This window comes from Cavia porcellus, unplaced genomic scaffold (assembly GCF_034190915.1).
Source record: "Cavia porcellus strain 051 isolate PalLab524CR breed Dunkin Hartley unplaced genomic scaffold, mCavPor4.1 scaffold_17, whole genome shotgun sequence".
Lineage (NCBI taxonomy): Eukaryota > Metazoa > Chordata > Mammalia > Rodentia > Caviidae > Cavia > Cavia porcellus.
The window spans coordinates 57,872,655-57,899,461 of record NW_026947500.1 but is presented as its reverse complement, the minus strand read 5'-3'; the positions used below and the strand labels follow the sequence as shown (position 1 = coordinate 57,899,461).

The following is a 26,807-nucleotide window of genomic DNA, read 5'->3' as shown; positions in this document are numbered from 1 at the left end:
AAGTCTAGCCCAGCAACTTAGAGCCTATGTCAAAAGGTAAGGAGCCAAGGATACCTCCCTGTGAAGGTCCTAGGCACAATCTCCAGTACTGCTTGCCCCTCAAAGCCCTATTTATTATACTGCCAAAGTGACCCTACATTCTCAGTTTTTTTGTTTGTTTTTGTCTTTTTTCGTTTTTATCGGTACCAGGGATCAAACTCAAAACTGCCTGCTTGCAAGGCAGGCGCTTATGCCCCTGAGCTAAATCCCCAGCCCACACCCTTCTCAGTTTTGTAACTGACCAATTTCTTCCTTTTTTAACACTAATTAGAAAAGAAGAAAGTTATGAAATATCCTATCTTTCCTTGAGAAATTAAAAATAAAAATAAAACCAAAAATGAATAGAATAATAAAAATCAGAAAACAATCCAATTTCTTACTTTCCCTCTGCACTGGGGATTCAACCCAGGGATACTCTACCAGTGAGCTAGATTCTCCAGTCCTTCCTTTTTTCTTGGTATTGGGGTCTTCACATCTTCAGCTTTGTAATTAAAGACAGGATCTTGCTAAATTGCTGTATCTGGGCTTTCAGTCTGCTCAGCTTCCCAGGCTGCTGGCATTCAGGCACACCCTAGGTGTCCCAAGTGGGACCCAAACTTTCTCAATCCTCCTGCCTTTGTCTCCTGAGCAGGCTGAGATTCATGGGCCACCATGCCCAGCATCCCATCATAAAGGCTGGCACCCAGAGGCCCCAGTGTGAAGTTCTAGGAGGCACCCATATAGACAGCTCCAGCTGCTCCCTCAGGACTGATCCCAGGATACCACGACTTGCATCCGAAATCTCATCCTTGATTTTGGTGGCTGTCTAATCACTAGAACATTTAAATCTGTTGGAGCTAATTAACCCTACCTCCAGCACAAACTACTTTCTAAACCCAAATGCTTGTGCAATGCCCTGCTACTAGACTATATCCCAGCACTAAGTAGTCAATTTTCATTACCACGAAAGCTCAAGCCTTGTGTCTATGAACTCTTAACAACTTTTGTCCCTAACTCCCACCCAGCTTCCAGGCATTCACCTGGAAATTTATCAGTATGAAAACTGTGTAGGAAAAAAAAGTGCAGAAAAGTAATTTTAACTTTAGCTTTTGAAGACAGGGACTCACTGTGTAGTCCAAGCAGTCTTGCTGCTTCAGCCTCCTCTAGGGCTGGATCCCATTCCCTAACCACACCTGGTTGTTTTTTCTTTTTTTATCCCATAGTCAAGGTTAAGTTTACTGAGCACTCTTGACTCTTTACCAACTATAAGCTGATGTGAAAACTGCCCAGCACTGATGCAGTTGAAAGGGAAGGTCTTGGTCTCTGCTGCCTGTGCCGTGCCGCAGCACAGGAACCAGGGTGGACCCGACTCCCAAGAGACTGAGACCCTGGACCAAAGGTGGCCAAAGGCTGGCTTCTTCGTCTCCCCTCTGGGAGAAGGAATTCACTGACTAACCCAGGACCGTCGATGTTCCTGCAGCTCCAGAAGACCCTCCCAGGCTGCCCAGCGTGCTCAGGCGCCAGGTGCAGCCGCGGAGCTTGCTTTGGCGACCTTGAGACCTGCGCGGGGGAGGAGGGGTCCTTCCCTACTTGGTTCTGCCGGGAGGCAGCTGGACCCTGAGGGGCAGCCCCGCCTCCGATGGTCTCGGCTAAGCTGCGCCTCTACGGCCCTGAGCAGGCAGAGCAAGGGTGGAGGTGGCTCGGGCCCTGGGTCCACCATGAGACCCAACCAAAGTGGTGCAGGTAGGCTCCGTGCCACTGTCCAGAGGGTGTCCTTCGCTAGAGCCGAAAACATGAAACCCTGTTCCTGGACCCCAGTGTTGCAACGCCGCTTTCAAATTCTATCGCGGCCATTTTGGGGCCAGGCAAGCTCAGAAGGAACTCGACCGGGCCGGCGGGCAAGGCCGCCATCTTGAGAGCCGCACTGTAGGGTGCATCGCTGTGCGCTGCCATCTTGGGCCGAGGCGCCTGCTGTGGTCTCACACTTGCTTGTGTGCGACCTTTGGCGCCGAAACTTATCCCGCGAGTTGGTGACAGCCTCCCGCTGGCTGCTAGGTTGGGGGCCACGGCCCCACCCCAAGAACGCGCAGGCAGGATCTGGACGACTTTTATTGCCCAAGTAGCGGCTGCAAGTAGGGGAGAGCGCGGGTACCCACAGTGGGCGAGGCCCAAGGAGGGGCAGGGCTCAGTGGGTGGGGCCAATAGCGGGGCGGGTTCCAAGCTCCAGACGGCCTCGTGGGGTAGGCAGGGGGCGGGGCACTGGGAGCAGACGGGAGGGGCATGTTCCTAGTCCCAAGCTGGCTCCCAGAGCCCGCAATGAGGGGGCGGGGCTATCTGGCAGGGGCGGGGCAGGGGCGGGGTCACAGTAGCGCGCAAAAGAACTTCTTCTCGCGGAAAGGGTTCTCCGAAGTAGGCACCGGCGTGATGAGCGGATCCTCGCAGGCGTGGGCATCACAGTACGTCATCAGGTCCGCTGCAGCTTTGGACACCTGGTCGCCCGGAGGGGGTTGGCGGCACTGAAGAGGGCGGCCGCCTCCTTCTACAAGGGTACTACTGTGCCCACCCTAGAGAACAGCAGCATCCCACACCAGGCCTCCCTCCCGCCATCCGGCGTCCGGTCTGGGACCCGAGCCCCCTGCTGCAGGGCTGGTGCTCCCGCGTGCTGCCGCACCCACCTTTATCCGACACAGACTGGCTTCGATCTTCAGCTGCTCCACCATCTTGCGGGCCTGCCCGATGCTCATAGTACTATTCACGGGGGTCTCGCCCTTCATCCTGGAGAGAGGGTCGCGCCCCAGAACTGTCTCCTGTCCGCCTGCCCTCCTGGGGTCCGCCCTACCCCGCCCGCCTCAGAGAAGGGGATGGTGAGGTGGGGCGCTTCCCAAGGCCCCTTCGGTCTGGCACAAGCAGCATCCAGGCGATTTGAAAGCTCAGTACTGGAGCCCGGTGTCCTGGAACCCCGCCCTGCGGGAAGCCGCCCTGCCCGGAGCCCAGCGGGACAGAAGCCGCCTCGCTCACCTGAAGTGACAGGCAGCAAGCGCAGTGGCAGTTGCACCTGGTGTGCTGGGTCCCGGGGCCCCCTAGCCCAGCCTCGGTAGTGCCACCCTGCAGGGAATCGCCTCAGAAAGGTCAGCTACCGCTCAGAGAGGGCTTGAGGCTCAGAGGGAGGTCGCTGGGGCGGCCTGGATCTCGCAGCACCAGCCTTACGCTGATGACCGGTACCCAAGAATGCAGGATGCTGAGGATGCGGGAGGAGGCTGGAAAGCCAGGTCCGGAGCGTACCACCTCACCGGCGGGGGGAAGCCCACACCCCGCCCCGCAGCGCCCCCCGAGCGCGGTGGTCAGGCCCGGCGCCCCTGCGCAGCGCTCAGCTGGTGAGGACCCTGCTCCTGGTTCTGACATCAGTCGCCCCCTCCGTTCCGTAGCTCCGCCCTGACGCCTCACTTAGCACCGAATCTGGGTTTCTGTCCTAGGGTCGGCATCCCTTCTCCAGGAGAATGTGATGCGCGACAGGTGGTAAGCGACTAGACCACCTCGCTCGGCCTCCGCAAAACCCGCAACGTCACCAGGAAGATGTCAAAGGACACCGCGGAGCCGAGGGCGGACTCCAGGGAGCAGCCCAAAGGACCGGACTGCGTAGAGGAGGTGAGGGGCTCAGCGGGTGGGGGGCACGAGACAGGGGAAAGGAAGTAGGGGGAAATCGCCAACCTCTCAAGTGGATCCCGCCCCGTCTGTAGCTTCCAGCACCGATGAGTGCACGGCTCAGACTCTGCAGGCGAGAGGAGGGGGCACGCACAAGCAGACAACCCTTGCCAGTACCGGGTTCGGGGACGTGGGGAGCGTGGGCCACGCGAAAAAGGGGAGGTCGACTGCACAGGCTGACACCTGGAGACCAAACCTGGCTGACAGGTAGCCACGCAAGTGAACAGCGCCCCGCAGCCCACCTGCGCAGTGTGCAGGACGAACACACCAGCCCAAGACGCGAGGCCCAAATAAGTCAGTGCCACCGCTCCGAAGTTAAAGGGAGCGGAGAGAAGTGGTGAGGCCGAGCATAGCAGGGACACATCCAGAGTCCCTGCCGGTCACCGGCGGAAAAGAGGCGCGGGAGACTGCGAGGCCACTGGAGGCCCGCAGTCTCCCAACCCCGAACAGGCCCCGCCCATGCTCGAGGCCCCGCCCTGAAGCGCTACTGGCCCCGCCTCTGCGCCTGGTGCTAGCCCCACCTTTGCGCCTGACCAGTGCTCCGTCCCCTGATGAGGTCCCACCCCCCCAGTCTGGTTATGGCCCCGCCCCTAGGCAGAAGGGCAACCGGAAGTCCCTCCTCTGTGCCGGGCGCGAGGGTCACCCGAGTCTGCGCAGTGTTCGCGGCTGTTTCCGTGGTGACGGCGCGGAGCGACGACAGACACCTAGAACTACCTTGGCGTCGGAAGGCAGGGGTGGCCGCGGGTTTTTGGTCCTGCGTTCGGCTGCCCCGCCGCGTGGACCCTGCGAGGCAGCGGGAAGGTGCTGGTTCTCTGCCGCTGTCTCTGACTAAGCTGAGGCGGCAGCGCCCCGGCCTGCAGCAGGGCCACCGGGGGGAAGGCTGCGTCGTGCCTGCAGGGGACAAACCGCTGTTTCTTTCTCTGCTTCTAGGAACCGCCGGCCGCGCCGCCCCATGGCCAGGGCGGGCGACCGGGCGGCGGTGCATCGAGGACCCCGCGGCCGGACCCCGCTCCCCGCGCCGCCACGGCCCCCGAGCCGCCGGCGCCCGTAGCGCGATGGGCGCAGGAGATGGGCCAGGCACTGGCAGGTCGCGCGCGCAGGCTGCTACTGCAGTTCGGAGTGCTATTCTGCAGCGTGCTGCTGCTGCTTTGGGTGTCCGTGTTCCTCTACGGCTCCTTCTACTACTCCTACATGCCGACCGTCAGCCACCTGAGCCCGGTGCACTTCCATTACAGGTGAGGGGGCGTCCGTGCGCAGTCCCTGCTGGCCCACGGAGCAGAAGCCTGACCGAGGCTACCTTGGCTGCTGAATTAAGATTAAAAACTAAGAAAGGTTGTGGGCCAGTGATTGAGCTCAGCAGCATAAGCGCCTGCCTGGCGGGCACGAGGTCATGAGTTTGATCCCCCGTACCAAAACAAAACAAACAACAACAAACTAAGAAAGGCGTGTTTGCATTTCAGACGAAGTTCGCGAGGGTCGGTTCTCTATAGCCTGGGGTCAGAGCTCTCACGGTCAGCGTGGAAATTGGAGCCTGCCCAGCCACAGGACTGGTGCAGATTTCACTTGGCTTTCAGCAATGAGGTGCTGAGAAGTACTTCCTTCACCTTTTCCCTAGCTGCATCCTTCCTGCCCCAGTACTCTACCGAGATTAGGGAAACACAAGGTGACTGCACAGAATTTGGCCTCCCTGACTTCTGCTGGCCTGGCCCCTTGGTTTCTCCCCATTTCACACACTTGGCAAAATTCTCTTGTCTTGCAAATTCGCTGTCAACCATTCAACAAATGTTAATAATGACATTATTGCTTTCTTTCTTTTTTTTTTTTGGTACTGAGAATTGAACTCATGACTTCACACTTGCCAGGCAATGCTTGTGCCACTGAGCCAAATCCCCAGCCCAATAAAGACATTATTAATAGTGGTACAAAAATTTTTTTTTCTGGCCTGAATTCCTAATATTGTATAGTAGTTTCCAAAATAAAAGTTATATGTTCAGACACATGGATCTAACGAAAGCTACAGTCTTTCTTCCCATAAAAACATACATGTGTGCCTAGGCACCTGCTGCATGCCCACACCCTACATGCAGTTTCACCTACAATAGTGGGCTTTCTTGAGTCTCTTAGAGCACATCTGTAGTTCTTTTTGAGGTTTTCTCAAAAAAGACCCAGACTAGAATTACTGAATCAGAATCTCTGAAGTAGGACCTTGGAATCTATATGTTAGATTTTTAGATTTTTCTCTTTTTTGAGACAAGGTTGCAATTATCTTGTACTTACTATACAGCCTAGGCTGACTTTGAACTACCAGTGATCTCCTGCCTCAGCTAGTTTCATTTATTCAGTTTACCTTTTTTTGTTGTTGTTTGTTCAGTTTAAATCTTTTTTTTTTTTTTTTTTTCCTTATTTGACGCAGGCTCTCCTGCTTAGTCCAGGCTGGTCCCAAAAGCCAGTCTCCCTGCCTCGGCCTTCCAGGCAGCAGGCTGCAGGCATGTGCCATGATACCTAGGTGGGATCTGTGTTTATTTATTGCTGTCCTGGGAGTTGAATTCAAGGCCTTTGCACTGAGTTACATCCACAGTCAGCCTCCCAGAATACTTAGGGCTCGTAATCCTCATCAAGAGAGTAAATAAAGGCTCAGGTGGTGATGCTGCCTGTAATCCCAACTACTCAGAAAGCTGAACAGGAGGATCTCAAATTGAGAGTCCAGACTGGGCCACTTCATGAGATGCTGTTTCAAACTAAAAAGGGGCTGGGGATATACCTCAGCACTCTGGGTTCCGTCCCAGTATGGAGACAAAAGGAGTTCTTAGTCATGTATAGTGGCACACACCTGTAATCTCAGCAGTCTGGAGACTAAAGTAGGAGGACTGAAAGTTGGGGCTCAGCCTCAGCAAGTTAGTGGTTTAGCAAGACCTTGACTTAAGGAGAAAAGAAGGGGACATAGATTAATGAAAAGGCTCTATGTTTCATCTCTGGTAGTGAAATACAAATAAATAGGCTGGGCCTGGGACCAGGAGGCACATGAGCATGATCGAGGCTGTGACAGCAATGTCATCCCTTTTCCCATAGGACTGACTGTGACCCCTCCATTACCTCCCTGTGTTCCTTCCCTGTTGCCAATGTCTCACTGGCTAAGAATGGACGCGATCGGGTGAGTACTGGGGCTGAGACTTTGTCCATGCTTCCAGGACTGGCGGCAAAGAGCCTGAAGGAAGACTTGGAGAGCAGGGCCTGAGGAACAGAGATGATGAGGAGGGCCCTGGGGAAATAAGAGGGAACATGGTGTCCTGTACTGCAGAGGGTGCTGCATTCACTCCTGCTTGGCCTGGAGATGGGAGCTTGGAGGGCTATGGCTGTAGTCCTGTGGTTAGTGGTGGTTAGTTAGTGGTGGAGCATACACATAGCACAGATAAGCCTTCAAAAGGCAGAAAGCAGGCTTGTGTCAGTGCTGTGGCCCCGGGAACCCACCCTGGAGGCAGAAAGCCAGGGAAGAATCCAGAGGGGAGGGGAGGAGGAAGAGGGACAGGGCAGGGCGGTTCAGCATGTGCCCAGCACACGCTGAGCCCTGGGTGTCTGCAGCACTGAAAGACCAGCTGGAGACAGACCTGAGGAAGCAGATTAGGAGGATGAAAGAATGGATACTGGGGTCATGAGGATCCTTGTGAGGCCGCCCAGTGAAGAAGCCCTCTGGGTATGAGTCTTGGAGTTCCACGGCAGAATGGAGCTCAGAGTGGAGGTGGGGAGGCAAGATATGAGCTATGAGCCATGTAGTTGAAGACCAGCCTGGCATGATTCCATCTTTTTTTTTTTTTTAATCGGTACCGGGGATCGAACTTACGACCGCGTGCTTGCAAGTCAGGTGCTTATGCCGCTGAGCTAAATCCCCAGCCCTATGATTCCATCTTTAAAAGTTGGGGGGATATAGCACAGTGGCACAGCACCTGCCTGGCAAACACAAGGCCGTGAGTTCGATTCCCAGTATTAAATAAGTAAATAAAAAATAAAAAGTTGGGAGACTTAGAATGACAAGAAGAGGTACATGAACTTGCCCAAGAGCCAAGGACTGTGGGTGCTGGGGTAACTAGCAATGCAAGGTGGGTGGCTGGGCTTAGGGACAGCCCTACTGGCACTGAGCCTGAGTTACAGGTGGGGCTGTTACCCATCCACAGTCCCACAACAGGAGTGGGGTGCAGCCAGGTCCTGAGGAGCCTGTGAAAGACAGAGGAACCCAGGGTCCTGGCCCAGAATCGGGCAGCAGAGGCTTGGGGTGGGGCCCTAACTGGGCAGTGGCTCCGGGCAGGTGCTGATGTATGGACAGCCCTATCGCATCACCTTGGAGCTGGAGCTGCCTGAGTCCCCTGTGAACCAGGACCTGGGCATGTTCTTGGTCACGATTTCCTGCTATACCAGAGGAGGCCGCATCATCTCCACCTCTTCCCGCTCCGTGAGTGTTCATGGACAGTGAGGGGAGTGGAGTGTCTGGGGGTTCTTCCCCTGGACTCTGGACCTGCCAGGTGCCCTAAAACAGGGCTGGAGGTACTGCTCAGTGGAGTAGCACTAGTGGAGCATATATGAACCCCGAGGGCCAGTCTTATGTGTAGAAAAGAAAGGAGTAAGAGACCCAAGCTCCCTGGACTGCCTGGGAATGGCCCTACCATGGGTCAGCAACCATAGGTGTCACAGGAGCTGCCTCCAGAGGGAATGAATTGGCATGTGTGTGTCCATCCTTTGCAAGGTTGCCACAGCCACATGAGGATGGCTGTGAGGAAGAAACTGCCCACATTGTCCTGGCACTTGGACCCTGCCCACCTCAGATGACAGAGTTGCTTAGGGACAAGCAGATCAGAGGCGGTGTTGTGCTGGGTTTTAGTCTGTCTTGAGCAACTTAGCCAGACACACTCTCAAAGTGAAAAATAAAAAGAACTGGGGCTTAGCTCAGTGCAAAGGCCCTGGGTTCAGTCCCCAGTGCTCCAGAAATAAGCAGTAGCTAGAAAACTGGAGTGGTGTGGCTGGGCAAGGAATAGGACAAGGGAAGAACAGCCCTCACAGAAGCCAGGGTAGAGTGGTGCGGCCTGGCCCTTCCAGCCCCTGCCTGCGCGCAGGTGATGCTGCACTACCGCTCTGACCTGCTGCAGACCCTGGACACGATCGTCTTCTCCAGTCTTCTGCTCTTTGGCTTCGCGGAACAGAAGCAGCTCCTGGAAGTGGAGCTGTACTCGGACTACAGGGAGAACTCGGTGAGGACACCCAGAGCTCAGGACTCAGGGATCCATCAGGGACAGGCCAGCGGCTCCCTCCTAGGCATGGCACTGCTCACCCTGCGCCCCTCCTGCACAGTATGTCCCCACCACCGGTGCCATCATCGAGATCCACAGCAGGCGCATCCAGCTGTATGGGGCCTACCTGCGCATCCATGCCCACTTCACGGGGCTCAGGTGAGGCTGGCAGCTGGAGCTTCCTGCCCAGGGACCACGAGACTGCTTTCTTTTTCGAGATGGCATCTTGCTATGTGGCCCAGACTGGACTCAGACTCCTAAGTTCAAGTGGCTCAAGTAGTCCTTCTGCTTCAGCTTCCTGTGTAGCTGGGCCTCCAGGTGGATAGCACCACATCTGCCTTAAATTTTTAAAAATACCCTTGTGGAGTCAGGCATGGTGGCATATGCACCCCTGTAACCAAAGCAATCAGGAGGCTAAAGCAAGAGGATCATCACCAGTTCAAAGCCACGCTGGCCTTCATAGTGAATCTGAGGTTTGCCTGAATTGTGTAGCAGGAATGTGTCTCAAAAAAAACAAAAGCAAACGGAAAACCACCCTTGTGGCCTGGCCCTGGGTTCAATCCTAGTTCTACAACAAATAAAAATTTAAAAGTGACCATGTGGCTGGGTAAAATGACATGTGCCCCCAGTGCTGGAAAGGCCAAAGCAGGAGCCATCTGTCTTACCAATAGCAGGGCTCCATCCAAATGGACTGCAGTCTTGATCCATGGTTCAGGGGACACCAGACCTGCCCTGCTGGGGCTTCTTGAACTCTGGGTTTCTGTCAGCAACCAAGGCCTTGGGATCTAGCAGCTAGACGGAGAGAATTGGGGTTATTTCTGGGAGACTGGCGCTAGCTGGGTGTATTGGCCTATGCCTGTCCTCCTTGCGCTATACGAATCAGAGGGCAGAGATTGCAAGGGCAATTTAGGGACTTAGTGAGATGCTGTCTCAAAGTAAAAAGTAAAATGGGCTAGGACTGGAGCTCAGTGCGAAGGCCCCAGGTTCAGGCCCAGTACAGCAAAAAACAAACAGTGAGGGGCTGTGGGCTGTGGGCCGTGGGCTGTGGCCGTGGGTCAAGCTGCCACTGCCATCCTAGGTACCTGCTGTACAACTTCCCCATGACCTGTGCCTTTGTGGGCGTCGCCAGCAACTTCACCTTCCTCAGCGTGGTCCTGCTCTTTAGCTACATGCAGTGGGCGTGGGGGGGCATATGGCCCCGGCCCCGCTTCTCTGTGCAGGTGCGAGCTGGGCCCTTTGCCCCTGGGAGTGGAGGTGGCCACATGGGGTGGTCACCTGGGAGGACCGGTAGCCGTCCTTGTCCCTGCTACTCAGCCCAGTCTCCACAGGCGAACGTCCGGAGTGGGAACTGTGCCCAGCAGAAGCCATGGGAGACTGCCCAGAAACCAGGTGGGGAGCTGGGGGCGCTGGGGGGGTGGGCCCTGGGAGGCCATGGGACCCTGTCCCCTACTCCACACGCTTTGGAGGTGCAGGGCGAAAAGGCTGGGAAGAGGCCAGCCAGCTGTCAGATGTGGCAGAGGGGACAGAGGAATGCGAGAGCCCGGAGGAACCCTCGAGGACAGGTAGGGAGACAGCATGGGTGGCTGGCAGGGCCTGGGTGCCCTGCTGGCCCCTAGCACCTTGCAGTACCCACGCCCCTTGGTTGCAGAGGCACAGCTATCAGAGGAGAAGCAGGAGCTTCAGCCAGCCTCAGGGAATGACGAGCTGGACCCTGAGGCCAGCGACGGTGAGGGGGCCTGGCGGACAGGCCCTGTGGGTGGGGGGCTCCATGAACCTAGGGCCTCACTGGACATCTGTGCTACCAGGCTCAGGGTCCTGGGAAGATGCAGCTCTGCTCACCGAGGCCAATCTGCCTGCCTCTGCCTCTGCCCCCATCCTGGCCCCCGAGACCCTGGGACAGCCGGTGACCACTGGGTGCACCCTGCGCCAGCGCCCCACCTGCTCCAGCTCCTGAAGGACCCTGTCCGGCACACCAGCCTCACCCACTCGCTCTATCCTGCTTCACCCCAATAAACTATTTTGTGCCAGCTGCTCCCTGGCTCTGTCCCATCTCTGCCCCCAGGCGAGAGGCTGTGTACTCAGGCTGCAGGGATGGGCAGGGCCTGCTCAGAGCCTCCTACTGTCCTTCAGGAGATGTGCATGATCCCCAGCCTGGGAGGGGATATGGCAGACACTAAGTGCAGGATGCATCACTCAACCCTGCACCCCTCCCTGCTGTCTTCTGGGAGGCAGAGGCAGGAAGTGACTGCTGGGATGGGGTAGCTTTCCCCAGAGCAGCACGTTGTAACCCTGGCTGGCCTGTGCTGTCCACAGCTGTGCCCTCTGGCAGGCAGGCAGGTGCCACTTGAGCCCCTCTCTCCATCCTGCATGGCTCCAGCCTGGCTTCTGCACAGTTGGCCCCAGGCCAAGATCTGCCTGTGCCTGGCCCAAGCTAGAGAGCCCAGGGGGAACAGAGGTTTCCCCGCCCTCTGTGACTCAGGTCTGACAGCCCTCCTGGCAGTCAAGCATTCATGGGGTGGGGAGCAGGAGGGGCCAGGTGGTGACATCAGAGTGGGGTACAAAAGCTGGAGCAGCAGAACAGTGCCGAGTGGGGCGCCAACTTGAGTGTATGCTGACTTGAAGCGGCAACTCTACCTGCACCCTACGGATTGCCTGCATCATGGCACCTGCTGGTGAGGGGCTGCTGTGGGCTTGGTGGGGGTGCAGGCCTGTCTCTGGAGACCAGGAGGCTGAGGCAGGAGGACCCAAGTCCCAGACCAGCCTGGGCCTGGGCCTGGGCCTGGGTGGGGCTGGGGATATAGCTGAGTGGCACAGCACCTCCCTGGCAAGTACATGGTCCCGAGTTCAACCTCCAGTACCAAAAGAAAAAAGACGGGCCAGGGATTTAGTTCCCTGCCCCATAGCTCAAGCACTTGCCTGGTAGGTGTTTAGTCGTGAGTTTAATCCCTGGTACTCCCCACCCCCCCAAAAAAACAGACTACCCTGGGCTACTCAGTGACAGGGAGACCCCATCTCAGAACTGGGAAGGGCCCGTGTCCTCCAGTAAAGCCAGGGTCTGTGAGACCCCAGCCTCCTCTGCGGTGCCGGTTTCCTCCTGGGTGTGCAGGGCAGCCAGGATGCCTGTCCCGGGGCATTTAGGGTTACTCCCTCAGCACTGCTGCTCCCCACCCACTCTGAGTAGGGCCACACAGCTGCGTCACACATGTGAGAGCCTTTCCTCATCCCTGCTGCAAGCCAGAGCAGGGGCTGAGCAACCAGCACCCCATCAGCCCGGCCACCCTCCATGCCCTCACCTGCTACATAGCTCTGTCTACTCCCTTCATAGGCTTCATGCTGGGCTCTCCATGGCTTCTGTGGCTCCTGGCTGTGACCTCCTTAGCTGCCGGGGCACAGCCACTGACCCCTCAGGACCCTGAGGAAGAGGAGGACTCCACAGCCACACCTCTGCGGCCTGTACCCTGTGATTACGACCAGTGTCGCCACCTGCAGGTGCCATGTGAGGAGCTGCAGCAGGCCAGGCCAGTGCCTTGCCTGTGTCCAGGGCTGTCCAGCCTGGCCCAGCCACCTGCCCCGCCCCGCCTGGGCGAGGTACGAGTGGTGGCCGAGGATAGCCACGCCGAGGTACACTGGTGTGCGCCAGCCTCCCCTGTGCACCACTACCAGCTTCTGCTCTGGGAGGGCACCAAGGCACCACACAGGGGACCCCTACTCAATGCCACTATCCGTAGAGCCACACTGAGGGGGCTACAGTTGGGGAGTACCTATGTACTCTGTGTGGTGGCTGCCAACGATGCTGGGGAGAGCTTGGCTCCTGGGCCGGGCAGCGAGGATCCTGACGGGGTGGCCTCCCCCACTTTTGGGCCCTGTGGCCGGTTCTCGGTGCCCCCTAGGCCCAGCACCTTGGTGCACACAGCCATTGGGCTGGGCGCTGCCCTGGCCCTGCTGAGCTGTGCTGCCTTGGTCTGGCATTTCCACCTGCGCCAACGCTGGGGCTGCCCAAGACACCACTAAGCCACTGCCAGACCCTAGAGGACATCTGCATGGTGGCTAGGAACACTGAGAGCTTCGGGGCCCCAGAGGGACATCCGGTGGTCACTGAGGCTCTTAGGTATAAGAAGAAAATCCTGACCCTGGAAACTGCAGCCACCAGCAACCCCTCCTGGCTCCGCAGCTGTGGCCTGCTGAACTGTTACACCACAGTGGCTCCAGGGGACTTTGTGAAAGGCTTGGGGGTAGGTGTTGGGTCTCCTGCTTCCATGGTTTCCAAGACTGAACAAACCTGTGTGGGAATCTGCCTGGTCCCAGGAGGGATAGAGAAGAGCAGCCCAGGTGCCATCTGGCACAAGTAAATCTCCATGATGTTTTGTTTTGTGTTTTTTTCTCCTTGATGTTTAAAACAGAAAAACAGTTACCCCTGGTAGAAGCGGTGTGAAAAGAATTAAGGTCCTGCTGTACAGGAACCAACTCCCCAGGACAAATGTAACTGTTACTGTTACTGCCAACATGGCCTAGCAAGAATAAAAATTATTAACAGTTATTATACAAGCATCACCTCCTTTGTGTCTGTCAGACCATCTCACTTTGTAATTTAGGCCAGCCTCACTCACTTTATATAAATGCCTCGGCCTCCCAGAGTACTGGAGTGACAGGTGTGTGCCACTGCCCCTGGCTTAGAATGGCCAAGAAAGTTCTGTATTCTATGTTGACCTGGGACTCACTGTGTAGCTCCTGGTCCCCCTGCCTTGCCACTGCTGTGAGCAGCTCTCTAAGTTGCCAAGGATTAGGGGACATGAGAGGATGGAGGAAATGAGACAGCGGTAGAGCCCTTCTTCCTGAGACAGCTCCTCTACTGCAGTGCTCTTATGTGTACATTTGTTGTATGCTGCCCCTGCCCCTCTGCTTAACCAGCTCACTTCTGACACCTGTGCCATTCCAGCACCCAAGGCCCTCTGGGCATTCTTCAGGCCCTCTGGGCCCTTGGGGCACTCCTGTTTAGGCACTTGTGCTTTTGGCTCTACATGCACTAGGTCAGTGGCTCCCAACACTGCCTCAGCATCCTAAGTGCAGGTGTACCTTGGTGGTAATGTGCTTGGCCCTATATTGATCCCCAGTAAAATGAGGTAATTGCTCTTAGCAGAGCTTTTTTGTTTGTTTTGAGACAGGGTCTCACTATGCAGTCAAGCTGGCCTTGAGTTCACTTTGTAACCCAGACTGGTCTTAAACTTGCAAGGATCCACCTGCCTTAGCCTCCTGAGTGCTGGGATTACAGGCATGTGCCACCATACCCAGCTTTTTCTTTTTTATTTATTTTTTTTTTTTTTTGAGGCGGGGTCTCGCTATGCAGTTCAGGCTGGCCTTGAGCTCACTTTGTAGCTATGCTGGTCTCAAACTCGAAAGGATCCTTCCACCTCAGCCTCTGGAGTGCTGGGATTACAGACATGAGCCACCATGTCTGGCTTTATTTTTTCTTTTTATATGAGGGTCTTTCTATATAGTTCAGGCTGGCCCATACCATCCAGGCTGGCATCTAACTCTCAATGATCCTCCTGACTCAGCCTCTGGAATGCTGGGATGGCAGGCATGTGGCACCACACCTGTTTTTGTTGTTGTTTTGGTTTTTTGGTCTTTTTGAGACAGGGTCTCTCTGCAGTTCAGGCTGGCCTCGAGCTCACTTTGTAGCCTAGGTGGGTCTTGAACTCCCAAGGATCCTCCTGCCTCAGCTTCCCAAGTACTGGGATAACAGGCATGATCCGGTTTGGGTCTTTTTTTTTTTTTTTTTTTGCAATAGTCTCACTGTGTAGCCCAGGTTAACAGCACATAAAGAGTCCTTCTCTTGGGCTGGGGATTTAGCTCAGCGGCATAAGCCCCTGCCTTGCAAGCAGGTAGTCCTGGGTTCGATCCCTGGTACCGATAAAAAAAAAAAAAAAAAAAAAAAAGAGTCCTCCTCTTCAGCCTCCTGAGCACAACAGCCACACCCAGCACCAAGGCAAATTCCAGAAATACCAAGATTTTCTTTTTGTGCTCACTGTTCGGCATGGGCATCTGCACAGGGATAGAACTCAGCCTCCTCACTCCCCTCATGGCTTTGGAAGCTGTGGAAGTCTGCACCCTTGCTACTTGCTGGTAAATCTATTTTGCACCCTTGGGTCATGAAGGACAAATTGACAGAACTGTGACATTCAGTCATTCTTCCAGAGGGGCCTGGAATACTCTTGTCACTGAGACTCTGGCTTCACACTGTGTGATTCACTTGTGACTGTTCCTGAATGCCTGTATGTCTTCAGCTTTCACTTAACCATCAGTAGCAATTGCCTCCTCTCTCACTAATATGATATACTTTGCTTAGTCTTTTTACACAATCATCCCATGACATGGGAAGAGGGTATCACTATTTTTTCCTCCAGTACTGAGGTTTGAACCCAGGCTTTCCTCAGCCTGTTTTTTTTTTTTTTTTTGTCTTTTGAGACTGGGTCCCCAAATTGCTCATACTGCTCTCAAAATTTTGATTCTCTTGCCTCAGCCTCCCAATATGCTGGGATTATAGGAGTGCACCACCAAGCCAGGGTGGTATCACTTGTTCCTAGTGAGAGATGTGAGGCTCTTCAGCCAGGCATGGAGGTGTACTCCTGTAATTCCAGCCCTCAAGAGGCCAAAGCAGGAGGATTGTCTTGAGTCTGAGGCCAGCCTGGAATACACAGTGACACTGTTTCAGCAACAACAAAATGATGACTACCCCTAAGTTACCCAACTCTAGACTGTGTTCACTCCACATGGACAGGCAGTGTAGTACAGAAGTCATCATGGGGTGAGTCCTAACAGCTACCAGCTACCTACTACTTTTGTGGCCTTACAAAAGTTATCTTTCTGCATCTTTTTCCCATGACTAATAATACTACCTACATGACAGGGATTGTTGTGATGATGTTGCTGTTATTGTTGAATTAAATCTGAACTAATCAGGCAGATGTGGAGGTACACGCTTTAATCCCAGCACTTGGAAGGCTGACACAGGATGATCACCATGAGTTTGAGGCCAACCTGGGCTCCACAGTGAGTTCAAGGTCAGCCTGAACTACACAGTAAGACCCTGTCTCAAAAGACCAAAAAAACCAACAAAACCCAAAATCAGATTTAAAAAAATTCTCTAGCGCTTGTATTTTAGTATCAATTGCTTTTTTTTTTTGCCCTGATACTGGGGATGGAACGCAAGGCCTCCCATATGTTAAGCCAGAGTTCTATCACTGAGTAACATCTAGCCCTGTTTTTTCAGTGTTTTGTTTTGTTGTTTGAAACAAGGTCTCACTATGTAGTTTAGGCTGCCCTGGAACTCAAGGCTCTCCTCCTGCCTCAGCCTCCAGTATGCTAGGATAACAGGCCTGTATCACTAATGCCTGGCCCCAAGTCCTTTTAATTTTGAGACCAGATCTTGCTAAATTGTCCAGACTGGCCTCCAAGTCTCCATTCTCTCTCTCTGTCTCTGTCTCTGGTACAGGGTGCTCAAACTCAGGACCTTGTGCTTCTTGGCAGGCTGGCACTGTGCTTCTGAGCTAGATCCCCACCCCCTCCATTCTCTTTTTTGTAGCTTCCTAGCTGCTATGGGTGGAATCCTCCAACCCTGTTTCTAAAAAACATTTAAAAACATTTTAAAATGAGTGAGCATTAACTGGGTGTGGCGGCACAGTCCTGTAATCCCAGCACTCTGGGAAGGTTAAGCAGAAGGACTGCAAATTCCAGACTAGCCCGGGGCATTTATTTAGGGAGATCCTGTCTCAAAATAAAAAAACACAAAGGACTGGAGATCTATAACACTGGAGGGAAAGAAAAAGCAAACCCATGAGTGTTGAAATAACTCCTACCCTGAAACACGCACAGGCTGTCTCCGGTTGGTGGATGAAAATGCACAGTAACTACTACCACTAGCCAGTCCACCTGGCAGAGACCTACATAGCAACACGGATCATCTCCCGGTACAGATAGCGCTTTTCTGACAATGGGTCAGGTGTGGTGGCTCACGATTATAAACCCAGGTAGGAGGCAAGCTGAAGCAGGAAGACTGAAGGTTCTAGGCCAACCAGGACTACCAAGCAAGCCCTGGTTCTCCAGAAAAACAATCCGCCCCACCCCAGCAGCGGAGTAACTCGCCCACTGAAGCGCGACTGGGTTCTCAGCTGGGGGCCGGACTCCGCCCCAGGAGGGGTGGGTCCCCGGCTGCATCACGCGCCCTGTTGCTCCCATCTCCCGCTCTTTACTTCTGCAAGCTGCGTCACTCACTTTTAACTTTTACTTTTTTGGGTCTGGAGTACGCAATGACTGCTTCGTGGTGCACGGACGTCATACACCTTAATGTTTTTGATGTCCCCTCCTCCACCCGCCCCCTTATTTTACTTATTTAATCACGTGTCCGAACTACGTGTCGTGGAGGTGAGCCGGCTCCAGCGTGCTAGACACTTTTTTCTTCCAGACCCCATAATGTGAGGAGGGGGTGGCGGCGCGGGGCTCCAGAGCCGACCACGCCTTAAACTTCCCCGCCTTCGCTCGTAGTTCGCCCGTCTCTTCCACTTGCGCAATTCCGCGCTGCCAGTCGGCAGGAGCTTTCTGTCCTCCTACAGTACCCGTCTGCGCCCACTCCACGTGACCCAAACAGACTGGGCACTTCCGCCTCCGGTTGGCTTCCAGCGTAGCGGCGTCCCGGTGAGCAAGCGCGCGCCGGGCCAGGGTCGGGCAGTGACCCCAGCTGACCCTCGCGTCGTCCTTCTCGCCCCCAGGTCCGCGCGGCGGCGCCATGGCGGAGCTGACGGCGCTGGAGAGCCTCATCGAGATGGGCTTCGCTCGGGGACGCGCGTAAGGGAGCCCGGCCCCGCGCCCCGCCTGTCTCCGCCATGGCTCGGGCGCCGCTCACGGTGTTTCTGCCCCCAGGGAGAAGGCTCTGGCCCTCACGGGGAACCAGGGCATCGAGGCTGCCATGGACTGGTGAGCTCCGGGCCGGGGGAGGGCGGGCGGCCGCAGCCACGCGCTAACTCCTCGCCCCGCAGGCTCATGGAGCACGAGGACGACCCCGAGGCCGATGAGCCGCCGCCGCTGCCAACCCCGCACGGGACCACCCTAGGCGGAGAACCGGGACGGGAAGGTCGGCGGGGCGGCAGGGCCGAGGGAAGCACGGCGGGGAGGGATAAGAGGATCTGGGGCCACCGTGACACCAGCGCTCCTTCCAGGAGCCGGGGCGGCTGCCGGAGAGAGGAGACCCGTCCTGACCGAAGAGGAGCGACAGGAGCAGACCAAGAGGTGAAGCTAGGGCTCCTCCCTCTCCTGCGGAGTTTGGACAGAACCTTGACTTTTGCATTAGGAGACATTACTTTCCTTCTTTTTTTTTTTTTTTTTTTTTTTTTTTTTTTTGATGGGTGCTGGGGATCGAAAGCAGGGCCTTCTACATGCAAGGCAAGAACTCTACCGTTGAGCCACAACCCTAACCCTATTTCGGTTTATTTTGAGGCAGGGTCTCACTGTTGCTCAGTCTTGCTTTGCTTTCTCAACAATCCTGTCTCAGCTTCTGGAGTGCTGGCCTTACAGATGCGCACCACCGTGCCTGGCATTTTTTGTTTTTAAAACCCAGGGCATGAGACATGATAAGCATGTGCTTTAACACTGAAGTACTCTCCTAGCATCATTCTGTTTTCCCTTGGCATTTTCCTTTTTTGTTTCTTTTATTGTTAGACACATGTTCATTGTAAATCTGTCTTCCCAAGCCGAGTTCACTTCTCTTGAACTCTTTCTGCAAAACAGGATGATGGAGTTGGTGGCTCAGAAGCAGCGGGAACGGGAAGAAAGGGAGGAAAGGGAGGCCTTGGAAAGAGAAAGGCAGCGCAGGAGACAAGGACAGGAGCTGACAGCTGCTCGACAGAGACTACAGGAAGATGAGATGCGCCGAGCAGCTGAGGAGCGAAGGAGGGAGAAGGCCGAAGAGTTAGCAGCCAGGTCTGTGCTGGGCTGGCAGGTCAATAGGTGAGAAAGAATTCAAGATTTGCTTTGTCCACACCTGACCTATTTTTTGCCTCTCTGCATTCTAGACAGAGGGTTCGAGAAAAGATTGAAAGAGACAAAGCAGAGAGAGCTAAAAAGGTGGGCTTGGGGAAGACTATAAAGCGGTGACTGGGTTAATCACCTCTCAGTGGGAAAGCATCTCAGAGGTCACACATCTGTTTCTGTTTTACTTTGTCCTCCAGTATGGTGGTAATATGGGTCCTCAGACATCCCTGCCAGTGACAGAGCCAGGTCCTGTTCCCTCTTCTCCCAGCCAGGAGCCTCCCAGCAAGCGGGAGTATGACCAGTGTCGTATCCAGGTACTGACACCGATTCCTGCCTTGCAGCTGAAACTTTTGTTGGCCTATATGGTATCCAGCTCAGAGAATTCTGCAGTCATCCTCTAGTTGCCAGATCTTTCCCTTCTTTGTAAATGACTTTTAAAACCTCACCTCCTACTTAAGGAAAGGGATCAAATTTCCCCTGCACAGTCTGTCTTAAATCCACATCTCCCTCTTATGCAATGATTACCTTTTTTCACTTGTCCTTATTTTTGTTTGGTTCACTACACAGCTAATTTTTGGGTTTGTTTTGCTGTATTTTTTCTTACTCTCACACAGCTAATTTTGTGGTCATTTTTCTTTCTTTTTTTTTTTGAGACAGGGTTTCACTGTTATTCAGGCTGTCCATGACCTCATCATGGTGATCCTTTTGCTTCAACTTCCAGAATCCTAGTATTACAGGCTTGGGCCGCCACACCCAGTTGATTTTGATCTTGATATTTCTGTATACCACCTTGTGTCATTATTAGGTTAGATGTGAAGGAGCAGAGGCCATTCACACTTAGTAATGCAGAACGAGTGATTTTTTCAGTAGGAGCTTTAAATAGTTCTGCTAGCTCGGTCTGAGAGGAGAGGCAGCTTTAACTGTATAGCTATTGGCCCACCTAGTTTTGATGCTTACCACTCTGGGTACCTGTCTCCCTTGCCCTCCAGGTCAGGCTACCAGACGGGACCTCACTGACCCAGACTTTCCAGGCCCGGGAACAGTTGGCAGCTGTGAGACTCTATGTGGAGCTACACTGTGGGGGAGATCCTGGAGGGGCCCAGGACCCTGTACAGCTGCTCAGCGGCTTCCCTAGACGAGCCTTCTCTGAGGCTGACATGGAGCGGCCCCTGCAGGAGCTGGGTATGGACTGGGAGTGTGACAGCCTGGAGAGGAGGCTGCTGGTGTATAGGCCAGGATTTGGGGAGCAGAAAGCAAGTGCCTTTGTGTTTCAAGCTTGTTTTCTTCAATTGATCCTTAGGACTTGTGCCTTCTGCTGTACTCATCGTGGCCAAGAAATGTCCCAGTTGAAGAGCCTTTTTCCTGCTATCCTTTTTGACCTTCGTCTTCACTAAGGCACTGACATTTCCATCTTAATAAATGAACCCCATGTGTTCTGTATATGCCTGGCTCCTTCCTGAATAGCTGGATGAGACAAAACTGCAGGGTCATCAGTTAATGAGAAGAGTGGGGAGATGTTGCCTTATACACTGTTGCTCAGCTTTCATTTCCAACAAAGTAGTGTTCTGACTTTAATCACTGCAACCTCTGTTCAGTTGCAGTTGTGCTTGGGAACTATGGGATGAAATTTAGGGGGCTGAAGGTGTCACTCAGTGGGAACCCATGTGCTTAGCATACCAGAGGTTATGCTTGGGTTCAAGCTGAAAAGACTGAAAGTTTGAGGCTAACCTGGGCAACTTAGATCTTAGCCCAAAATAAAAACTAAAAGAAAAAAAACCAACCCAAGTGGGCTGGGATGTATGTAGCTCAGTGGTAGAGGGCCCTTGGGTTCTATCCTCAGTGTGGGGGTGGCAGACTGGAAACCACTAGTAAAAACCTTAAGGCATAGGGATCAAAACCCAGATTTACTGAGCCTGTCCTTGCTGTATAATTCAGGCTGGCCTTGAACTCCACAGTGATCCTTCCACCTTAGGCTTCCTGAATGCTGAGACTACAGGCATGCACCACCACACCCAATTGTGTTTATTTTGTGAGACGGTCTGTGTAGTGCTGGCCTCAAACTTGCAATTATCCTCTTCTGCCTCCACCACCTGACTGCTAGAATACAGGCAGGTGCACCTTGTCCAGACAATTCTGATTTGTAGAACAAGAGAAAGTCAGGTTTTGTAACCTGTAGAAAAGCGATGAATGGGTGTGTGCGTGCGCGCATGCGTGTGTGCACACATACGCAGGGGATTGAACTCACAGCCTTATGCTTGCCAGGCAGGCATTTATGCCACTGAGCTAAATCCTCAGCGTTCTTTTTTTTTTTTTTTTTGGTCTTTGAGACAGCCTCACTATGCATTTCAGGCTGGCCTTGAGCTCAATTTGTAGCCCAGGGTGATCTTGTCTCAGCCTCTCCACTGCTGTGATTGCAGGCAAGAACCAGATCTTTACAGAGGGCACTTCTCACCACTCCCAGTGGTGGCCACAGAAGGCATTATTGCTCATTAGTTGCTGTACAGCACCTTCAACCAGCTGAGACTAAGTTCTTCTCTACAGGAGTCCGTTGCTAGGAGTCTCCTGGGCAATCTAGACTTAAAAGAATCCTTGAGATTGAGCCTAGTCTGCTACTGTAATCCCAGGGCTCTGGGAGGACCAAAAGCAAGCTCATTCTAGATAACTGACCTGACCCTGTCAAAATTTAAATAGACCGGGGAGGGGGTTGTCCTGGGGTGCAGCAAAAAGAGAGGGCCCAGGGTTCGATCCTGGAAGACAACAACGTCGCTTGGAGAAAACAGACATATTCCCATTTGAAAATCTTTTAAAAATATGGTTGCAGGACCTATGGGACAACACGGGAATAGGCAGGCCTCGGGTATACGGACTGGGTTTTTGAGTCCGGGTCTTACACAGCTGCTTTGCGGGTCCTTAATTCCAATTCTGGAAGGCGTCCTGCGTCTCCCACCAGGTGTGTCTGCTCTCAAACTGCCCCGCCGCCACGTGTCCAGTTCTTCCTCCACGCCACGTTCTCCTGCGTGGCCGCGGCCTCCTGCAGCGTAACCATCACGAGCCGATGGGTATGCGCCGCCTCGTCCCTGTGCTGCGGGTGTTGCTCTGGCATCTCCTGAGGGGACAGCTGGGTATTAGTTCCCGGCCCACTGCCCGCAGCCTGTCAACCGCTAACCGCCGAGCTACGCACCCCGCGGCCTACCTTCAGCATCGCCTGCTTCTGCTGCTCCGCCGGGGTCACCAGCGCAAAGAGCGCGTACCCTACGCCCGCCCCGGCACCCAGCGCTGCGACTACGACCTGTGCCTTCTGCAGGGCACCCATGGCGGCCCAGGGCTCCTGTGGCCGCCTCGCGCTGCCGCCGCAGGGCCTCTCTACCCCCAGCGGGCTAGAGCGGCTGCAGGGGGAGCGGTGCTGGGGAGCGGTTCAGTTGCGCCCGCCTAGAACTGGTCTGGCCCAGAGTCGCAGACCTCCATGGCGCCTGCGTCTCAATGGTCTGGCCGCCGGAGGGCGTCTGGAAGCGCAGGCATGGGGCGGAGCTTGCGCTGCCCCGCCTCTGATCCGCGGCGGAATCGCTGGCTCAGAGCTTGTCCAGGCCACCGTAGGTTTACTATGGGCTGGGCCGGCCGGTGATCTGCTGCAATGACTCAAAGCGCGTCCAACGCGGCACTTCGTGGACCTCCATGGATTCCTACCAGCCCTGGTGCAGTTACCAATATTTCTCTTTGCTTTAAGTGGCCTGTTACTTTCTTCGTGGCATAGCCTTGCTTTTGTGACAGCGCCACACGCACACACTGGGGGCCAGCCACCACCGAACTACACCCCAGCCTTTTTTTTTTTTTTTTTTTTTTTGTCTTTTTAAGAAAGCATCTCTTGTGGTTGAGGCTGGCCTTGGGCTCACTTTGTAGTCCAGACTGGTCTCGAATTTGCAACGGCCCTCCTGCCTCAGCTTCCTGAGTGCTGGGATTACAGGCACCCGCGCCACCACCCCAGATTTCTTTTGCCCCTTTTTGGGGGCTGGAACACCTGTGCCTCTCCAGCACCCCAAGAACTCAGGGCATTTTTCAGGTGCTCCCTGCCCTTGGGGCGCTGCTGTCCAGGGATGTGGGCTTTTGGCTCCATACGAGTAATGCTGACTAGCTCAATGGCTCCCAACATGTAAGTGCTTCAGTGAACACTATATACAAAATTCTTAAGACATAAATGGGCAAGTTGGCTTGGGAAAACCAGTAAGCAAAGAGAGAATCTCAAATCCATTGTCTTCACTCAGGGCTCTAATCCCAGTGTCTTTGCTTGTCTTCTCTGTGTCCCAAGAGAGTAAACAAAAACAAAGCTCCTTTCCTACCTCTGGAACTTCTCACCCTTGTAAGGTCCATAATCTAGCACATTACCCTTTCCATGCTTAAGGGACAAAGATTAAAGGAGCAGTTGACATGGTGTACTGGCTGGGCCTGGTGCTTGCACTATGAGCTAGCACCATGGTGGCTCTTGTGCCAGGAAACAACCTGGAGAGGCTTGGGCCTGGCTCTTCATAGCCAGGAAGTCCTAGGTTGACAAAGACAAAGGAATAAAGGTCTGAGGGTCACCAGGATGTGTAGGTTAGTACTGACAAGCTTATCAGGCTATGTCAACTCTCTGCTGTCTTTGCTTAGGTGGTCTCACAAAAGCCCCATCTGTGGTGGAGGTCTTGGAGACTGATGAAGATAGCAGGCATTTCCATTGACCCCAGGAAAAGCTGCTGCTGCTGCATAGGTGGTGAGGAAGAGAAAACTAAAACCTTCCAGGACCAGAGGGAGAGCAGATGGTGGAGGGCACACTTACCAGGTACAAATAGCAGCTCATGGCGGAGAAAGCCAATGTGGCTGAAGTTGATAGACTTTATTAGGGGGCAGTTCTGGTGTCAGAATGTGTGATGCTTTTTTTTTTTTTTAAGTCTTTTTGAGACAGGGTTTCACTATGCAGTTCAGGCTGGCTTCAAACTCACTTTGTAGTTCAGGCTGGCCTTGAATTTTTAGTGATCCTTCTATCTCAGCGTCCCAAGTGCTGGGATTACAGGCATGCACCACCATGCCCAGGCTTGTGACACCTTTAGTAAGTATTAATATTTTAATCAGTATTTATACATATATACACTGCTTGTTCTGGGTAAAGGACTGATTAAGTTATCTACATCCAACTATAGTGCTGTGCTACTGAGCTATAGCCCAGGTGTCCATAACTGCCCAGGTGGGGTCAAATCTACAATCATCCTATCTCAGCCTCTAGAGACACATTTTTTCTTTCTAAATGAGGAAACTGAGCCTATGAATCTAGACTTCCTTTATTGTTTGCTTTTTTGAGACAGGGTCTTGCTATGTACCCCAGGTTGGCTTTGAACTCATGTTTCTCAAGTTTAAAATGACAATCATGTACCACCATGCCCATCCAATCTAGGCTCTTTTTTTAGATTTTTTTTTTTTTTTTTTTTTTTTTAATGCTGGTCATCAAGCTGAGTGTCTAGGGCTCGCAAGGGCACACTTTACCACTAGGCCATAGCCCAGAACACTTTTTTTTTAAACAGGCTCTCACTATGTAGTTCAGGGTAGTCTTTGAACTAGGTAATCTTTGTTTTATTTTGTGGTATCAGAGATCAAACTCATAACCTTGTTCTTGCCAGGGAGGCACTTTACACAACAGCTAAATCCCTGGTCCTGAACTAGGTCGTCTTGAACTCATGGCAAACCTGCCTCTGCCTATGGGACACTAGGATTACAGGTGCATTCCACATCTGGCTTTTTTTCTTTTAGTGGTGTTGGGGATTGAATCCAGGGCCTTGTGCATGTCAGACAAGAGCTCTAGCACTGAACTACATCCCTGACCCACACACTTAAAATTTTTTTTTCCTTTTTGAGACAGGGTCTCACTATGCAATTTAGGCTGAACCTGGGCTCACTTTGTAGCCCAGGGTGGTTTTGAACTAGCAAAAATCCTCCAGCCTTAGCCTCCTAAATGCTGGGATTATAGGTGTGTACCACCATACTTTTTTTTTTTTTGGTAGTACTGGGTATTGATTTCATGACCTTCTCATTGAGCTGCATCCCTAGCCTTTTTGATACAGTGCTACATTATAAATTAAAAAAAAGTTGTTTAGGTTGGACTCCTGCCTCAGGCTCCTAGGACTGGGATTACAGTCCTGGCACTGTACTATGCCTGGTTTACACAAATTGTTTTCAAAACTTTAGAAAGTGTTAAAAGTTTTTTAATCTTAACTGGGTTCTTTACTTCCCCAGGATGGGCTTAGAGCCCAGAGGACCTTAGATCTCCCTTGAAAATGTTTAACCCTGGACTCCGTTGGGGACAGGAGTGGGAAGAGCAAGGTGTCTCCTGGATTCCTGAGGACAGTACTAGACCTCCAAACCCTGTTCTCTTTGGGACCCAGCACCAGGTTGTTGTGTTGACTTGTGGAGCATTCCCATCTGTCTCCCAATAGCCTTGGAGGCAAGTACTGTTCTCTGCAACATTTCACAGCCAACTGAGCCTTCTATCCAACCAGACTCCAAGCCATCCCCTACACTCAAGGCTCACAGACCAGGCCATGGGCTAAGTAAGATGAATTCCTCTGTTGGTCTTCTGAGACTTCTGGGTCAAATGGGGGAACCAACCTTCTATCTAGTCTCCTTCACTCACACCACTGACCATCTCAGGTGAATATATGCAGTCCAGGTATCATTCTCACTTTACAGAAAGAGAACACCAAGACCTAGATTCTCTTTCTAGTCATCCATACTGCAAAGCAAAGCTGTCTCCAACCCTCTTCCGCATCTTTAATGAGCACATTTAACCAAGTAAGCGAAGTAGGTGATGCCCCCAAAAGGTCCTAACTCCTGCATGGTCACAGTTTGGCCACAGCACATTTGCTCCAAGAAAGGCAACCTCACATCTGGATCCTCATCAGAGAACTGGATGAGGGTCCCCTGCTTACTCAGGACCCTAAGGCACTCTGACAGCATCCGGCGAGCCCCAGGCAACCCACCCCGGGCCACAGCGTCCCAGGTGCCCTTGTCCAGCAGAAGCTGGAAAGAGCCTGAGGGAGCTACAGGTCCCAGGTTCTGGGCGTCAGCTTGCCTGAAGCAGAGGTGGGAAGCAGGGTGTCCTGGGGACAGGGGTATCTGGCCTTGGCTGCCCTCCAGGAGACGGTTCATGTGGGCCACTGCCACAGGAGAGAAATCAACACCTAGCACGTCCACTGGGTATGGCGACTGGGTGTAGAGGCTTGTGCACAGGCCTGAGGTCCCACATCCCACGTCCAGGACTCTGGGTGGACAGGAAACCGGGCCTTCCTTCAGGAGCGGAAGGAGGAGGCCCTGGACTTCCTCATATCCAAAGAACCAGTCGAAGGTGGGGACACTGCCCGGACGTGGCTGGGCATGGAACCGGTCCCAGAGGTAGCGGTCTGCCAAGCAGGTAGTAGCCAGGGAGCCTGTGGACACGGGTGGAGGACAGAAGTCACTGGTGCGAGTTTTGTCCCAAAACTGCAAAGGTTTCAGAGGATTACGGTCCCGAGATTGCTGAGGATCCCGCCCTGCTGCCCACTTTGTCTCGCTCCCTACCCGGCGAGGTGCGCGCCCGGGCCAGCATGGGCGACACCCGCAGCGTCCAGCGCAGCGCAGCCATAGGAGATTCCCGAGGTAGCACGCCGCAGGGCCAGACTTCTGAAGTATGCAAATTCCACGCCGCAGAGAACCGCGTGTGGTTCCCTGAATCCCACCACCTCGGAAATAAAAACGCCGACCCAGGCTTTGGCACCAACAGTCTTTATT

At 53.7% G+C, this 26,807-nt stretch overlaps 6 protein-coding genes across 16 annotated transcripts; 3 read left to right on the top strand and 3 right to left on the bottom strand.

Annotated features, from left to right (window-relative positions):
• Positions 1-2,111: 2,111 nt before the first annotated feature.
• Gng3 (G protein subunit gamma 3) lies at positions 2,112-3,122 on the bottom strand. Of its 2 annotated transcripts, none has more exons than XM_003467917.5 (3): positions 3,037-3,122; positions 2,694-2,793; positions 2,112-2,507 (listed from the first exon to the last, which is right to left on the bottom strand). In XM_003467917.5, exons 2-3 carry the CDS (start codon positions 2,790-2,792, stop codon positions 2,379-2,381), a joined length of 228 nt encoding a protein of 75 aa, XP_003467965.1. In that variant the 5' UTR covers position 2,793; positions 3,037-3,122; the 3' UTR covers positions 2,112-2,378. The 2 variants fall into 2 exon arrangements, with proteins under 2 accessions (XP_003467965.1, XP_023420071.1); XM_023564303.2 differs by having other exon boundaries at positions 2,112-2,534; positions 3,037-3,113.
• A 294-nt stretch (positions 3,123-3,416) lies between these two features.
• On the top strand, positions 3,417-11,028 carry Bscl2 (BSCL2 lipid droplet biogenesis associated, seipin). 7 transcript variants are annotated; one of them, XM_023564307.2, is made up of 11 exons: positions 3,418-3,663; positions 4,651-4,955; positions 6,790-6,871; positions 8,021-8,164; positions 8,823-8,957; positions 9,058-9,155; positions 10,075-10,216; positions 10,311-10,385; positions 10,469-10,558; positions 10,645-10,722; positions 10,802-11,028. In XM_023564307.2, the coding sequence occupies exons 1-11, from the start codon at positions 3,592-3,594 to the stop codon at positions 10,901-10,903; spliced, it is 1,323 nt and encodes a 440-aa protein (XP_023420075.2). In that variant the 5' UTR covers positions 3,418-3,591; the 3' UTR covers positions 10,904-11,028. The 7 variants fall into 7 exon arrangements, with proteins under 7 accessions (XP_063084337.1, XP_023420075.2, XP_023420076.2 ...); XM_013150518.3 differs by having other exon boundaries at positions 3,421-3,663; positions 10,325-10,385; XM_063228267.1 differs by having other exon boundaries at positions 3,417-3,663; positions 8,856-8,957; positions 10,325-10,558.
• A 200-nt stretch (positions 11,029-11,228) lies between these two features.
• Lrrn4cl (LRRN4 C-terminal like) lies at positions 11,229-13,533 on the top strand. 2 transcript variants are annotated; one of them, XR_010040296.1, is made up of 3 exons: positions 11,229-11,668; positions 12,322-13,228; positions 13,397-13,533. XR_010040296.1 is itself a non-coding variant. In XM_063228277.1 (2 exons), exons 1-2 carry the CDS (start codon positions 11,656-11,658, stop codon positions 13,005-13,007), a joined length of 699 nt encoding a protein of 232 aa, XP_063084347.1. In that variant the 5' UTR covers positions 11,229-11,655; the 3' UTR covers positions 13,008-13,533. The 2 variants fall into 2 exon arrangements, 1 of the variants encoding a protein (XP_063084347.1); XM_063228277.1 differs by having other exon boundaries at positions 12,322-13,533.
• Positions 13,534-17,558: 4,025 nt separating this feature from the next.
• Ubxn1 (UBX domain protein 1) lies at positions 17,559-20,459 on the top strand. 3 transcript variants are annotated; one of them, XM_023564313.2, is made up of 10 exons: positions 17,559-17,687; positions 17,762-17,837; positions 17,913-17,966; positions 18,029-18,123; positions 18,209-18,278; positions 18,777-18,968; positions 19,061-19,112; positions 19,217-19,333; positions 20,009-20,201; positions 20,320-20,459. In XM_023564313.2, exons 2-10 carry the CDS (start codon positions 17,779-17,781, stop codon positions 20,367-20,369), a joined length of 882 nt encoding a protein of 293 aa, XP_023420081.1. In that variant the 5' UTR covers positions 17,559-17,687; positions 17,762-17,778; the 3' UTR covers positions 20,370-20,459. The 3 variants fall into 3 exon arrangements, with proteins under 3 accessions (XP_023420081.1, XP_023420080.1, XP_063084345.1); XM_023564312.2 differs by having other exon boundaries at positions 17,626-17,837; XM_063228275.1 differs by lacking the exon at positions 17,913-17,966 and having other exon boundaries at positions 17,626-17,837.
• A 1,345-nt stretch (positions 20,460-21,804) lies between these two features.
• On the bottom strand, positions 21,805-22,507 carry LOC100734804 (ubiquinol-cytochrome-c reductase complex assembly factor 3). The gene is made up of 2 exons (XM_003467851.5): positions 22,213-22,507; positions 21,805-22,125 (listed from the first exon to the last, which is right to left on the bottom strand). The coding sequence occupies exons 1-2, from the start codon at positions 22,330-22,332 to the stop codon at positions 21,982-21,984; spliced, it is 264 nt and encodes an 87-aa protein (XP_003467899.1). The 5' UTR covers positions 22,333-22,507; the 3' UTR covers positions 21,805-21,981.
• A 3,280-nt stretch (positions 22,508-25,787) lies between these two features.
• On the bottom strand, positions 25,788-26,761 carry Cskmt (citrate synthase lysine methyltransferase). The gene is made up of 2 exons (XM_003467852.4): positions 26,598-26,761; positions 25,788-26,467 (listed from the first exon to the last, which is right to left on the bottom strand). The coding sequence occupies exons 1-2, from the start codon at positions 26,659-26,661 to the stop codon at positions 25,812-25,814; spliced, it is 720 nt and encodes a 239-aa protein (XP_003467900.2). The 5' UTR covers positions 26,662-26,761; the 3' UTR covers positions 25,788-25,811.
• Positions 26,762-26,807: the final 46 nt, after the last annotated feature.

Bases quoted from the DNA above. Each gene is read 5' to 3' on its own strand.
- Gng3 (XM_023564303.2), bottom strand. From the start codon at position 2,792: ATGAAGGGCGAGACCCCCGTGAATAGTACTATGAGCATCGGGCAGGCC. The intron at 2,535-2,693 runs GTGGGTGCGGCA...CGCCCTCTTCAG, and splicing joins CCAGTCTGTGTCGGATAAAG to TGCCGCCAACCCCCTCCGGG.
- Bscl2 (XM_063228266.1), top strand. From the start codon at position 3,592: ATGTCAAAGGACACCGCGGAGCCGAGGGCGGACTCCAGGGAGCAGCCC. The intron at 6,872-8,020 runs GTGAGTACTGGG...GGCTCCGGGCAG, and splicing joins CTAAGAATGGACGCGATCGG to GTGCTGATGTATGGACAGCC. The intron at 9,156-10,074 runs GTGAGGCTGGCA...CTGCCATCCTAG, and splicing joins GCCCACTTCACGGGGCTCAG to GTACCTGCTGTACAACTTCC.
- Ubxn1 (XM_023564313.2), top strand. From the start codon at position 17,779: ATGGCGGAGCTGACGGCGCTGGAGAGCCTCATCGAGATGGGCTTCGCT. The intron at 18,124-18,208 runs GTCGGCGGGGCG...CGCTCCTTCCAG, and splicing joins CGGAGAACCGGGACGGGAAG to GAGCCGGGGCGGCTGCCGGA. The intron at 19,113-19,216 runs GTGGGCTTGGGG...TTTGTCCTCCAG, and splicing joins AAGCAGAGAGAGCTAAAAAG to TATGGTGGTAATATGGGTCC.
- LOC100734804 (XM_003467851.5), bottom strand. From the start codon at position 22,332: ATGGGTGCCCTGCAGAAGGCACAGGTCGTAGTCGCAGCGCTGGGTGCC. The intron at 22,126-22,212 runs GTAGGCCGCGGG...CTGTCCCCTCAG, and splicing joins AGAAGCAGGCGATGCTGAAG to GAGATGCCAGAGCAACACCC.
- Cskmt (XM_003467852.4), bottom strand. From the start codon at position 26,661: ATGGCTGCGCTGCGCTGGACGCTGCGGGTGTCGCCCATGCTGGCCCGG. The intron at 26,468-26,597 runs GTAGGGAGCGAG...CCGTGTCCACAG, and splicing joins CCGGGCGCGCACCTCGCCGG to GCTCCCTGGCTACTACCTGC.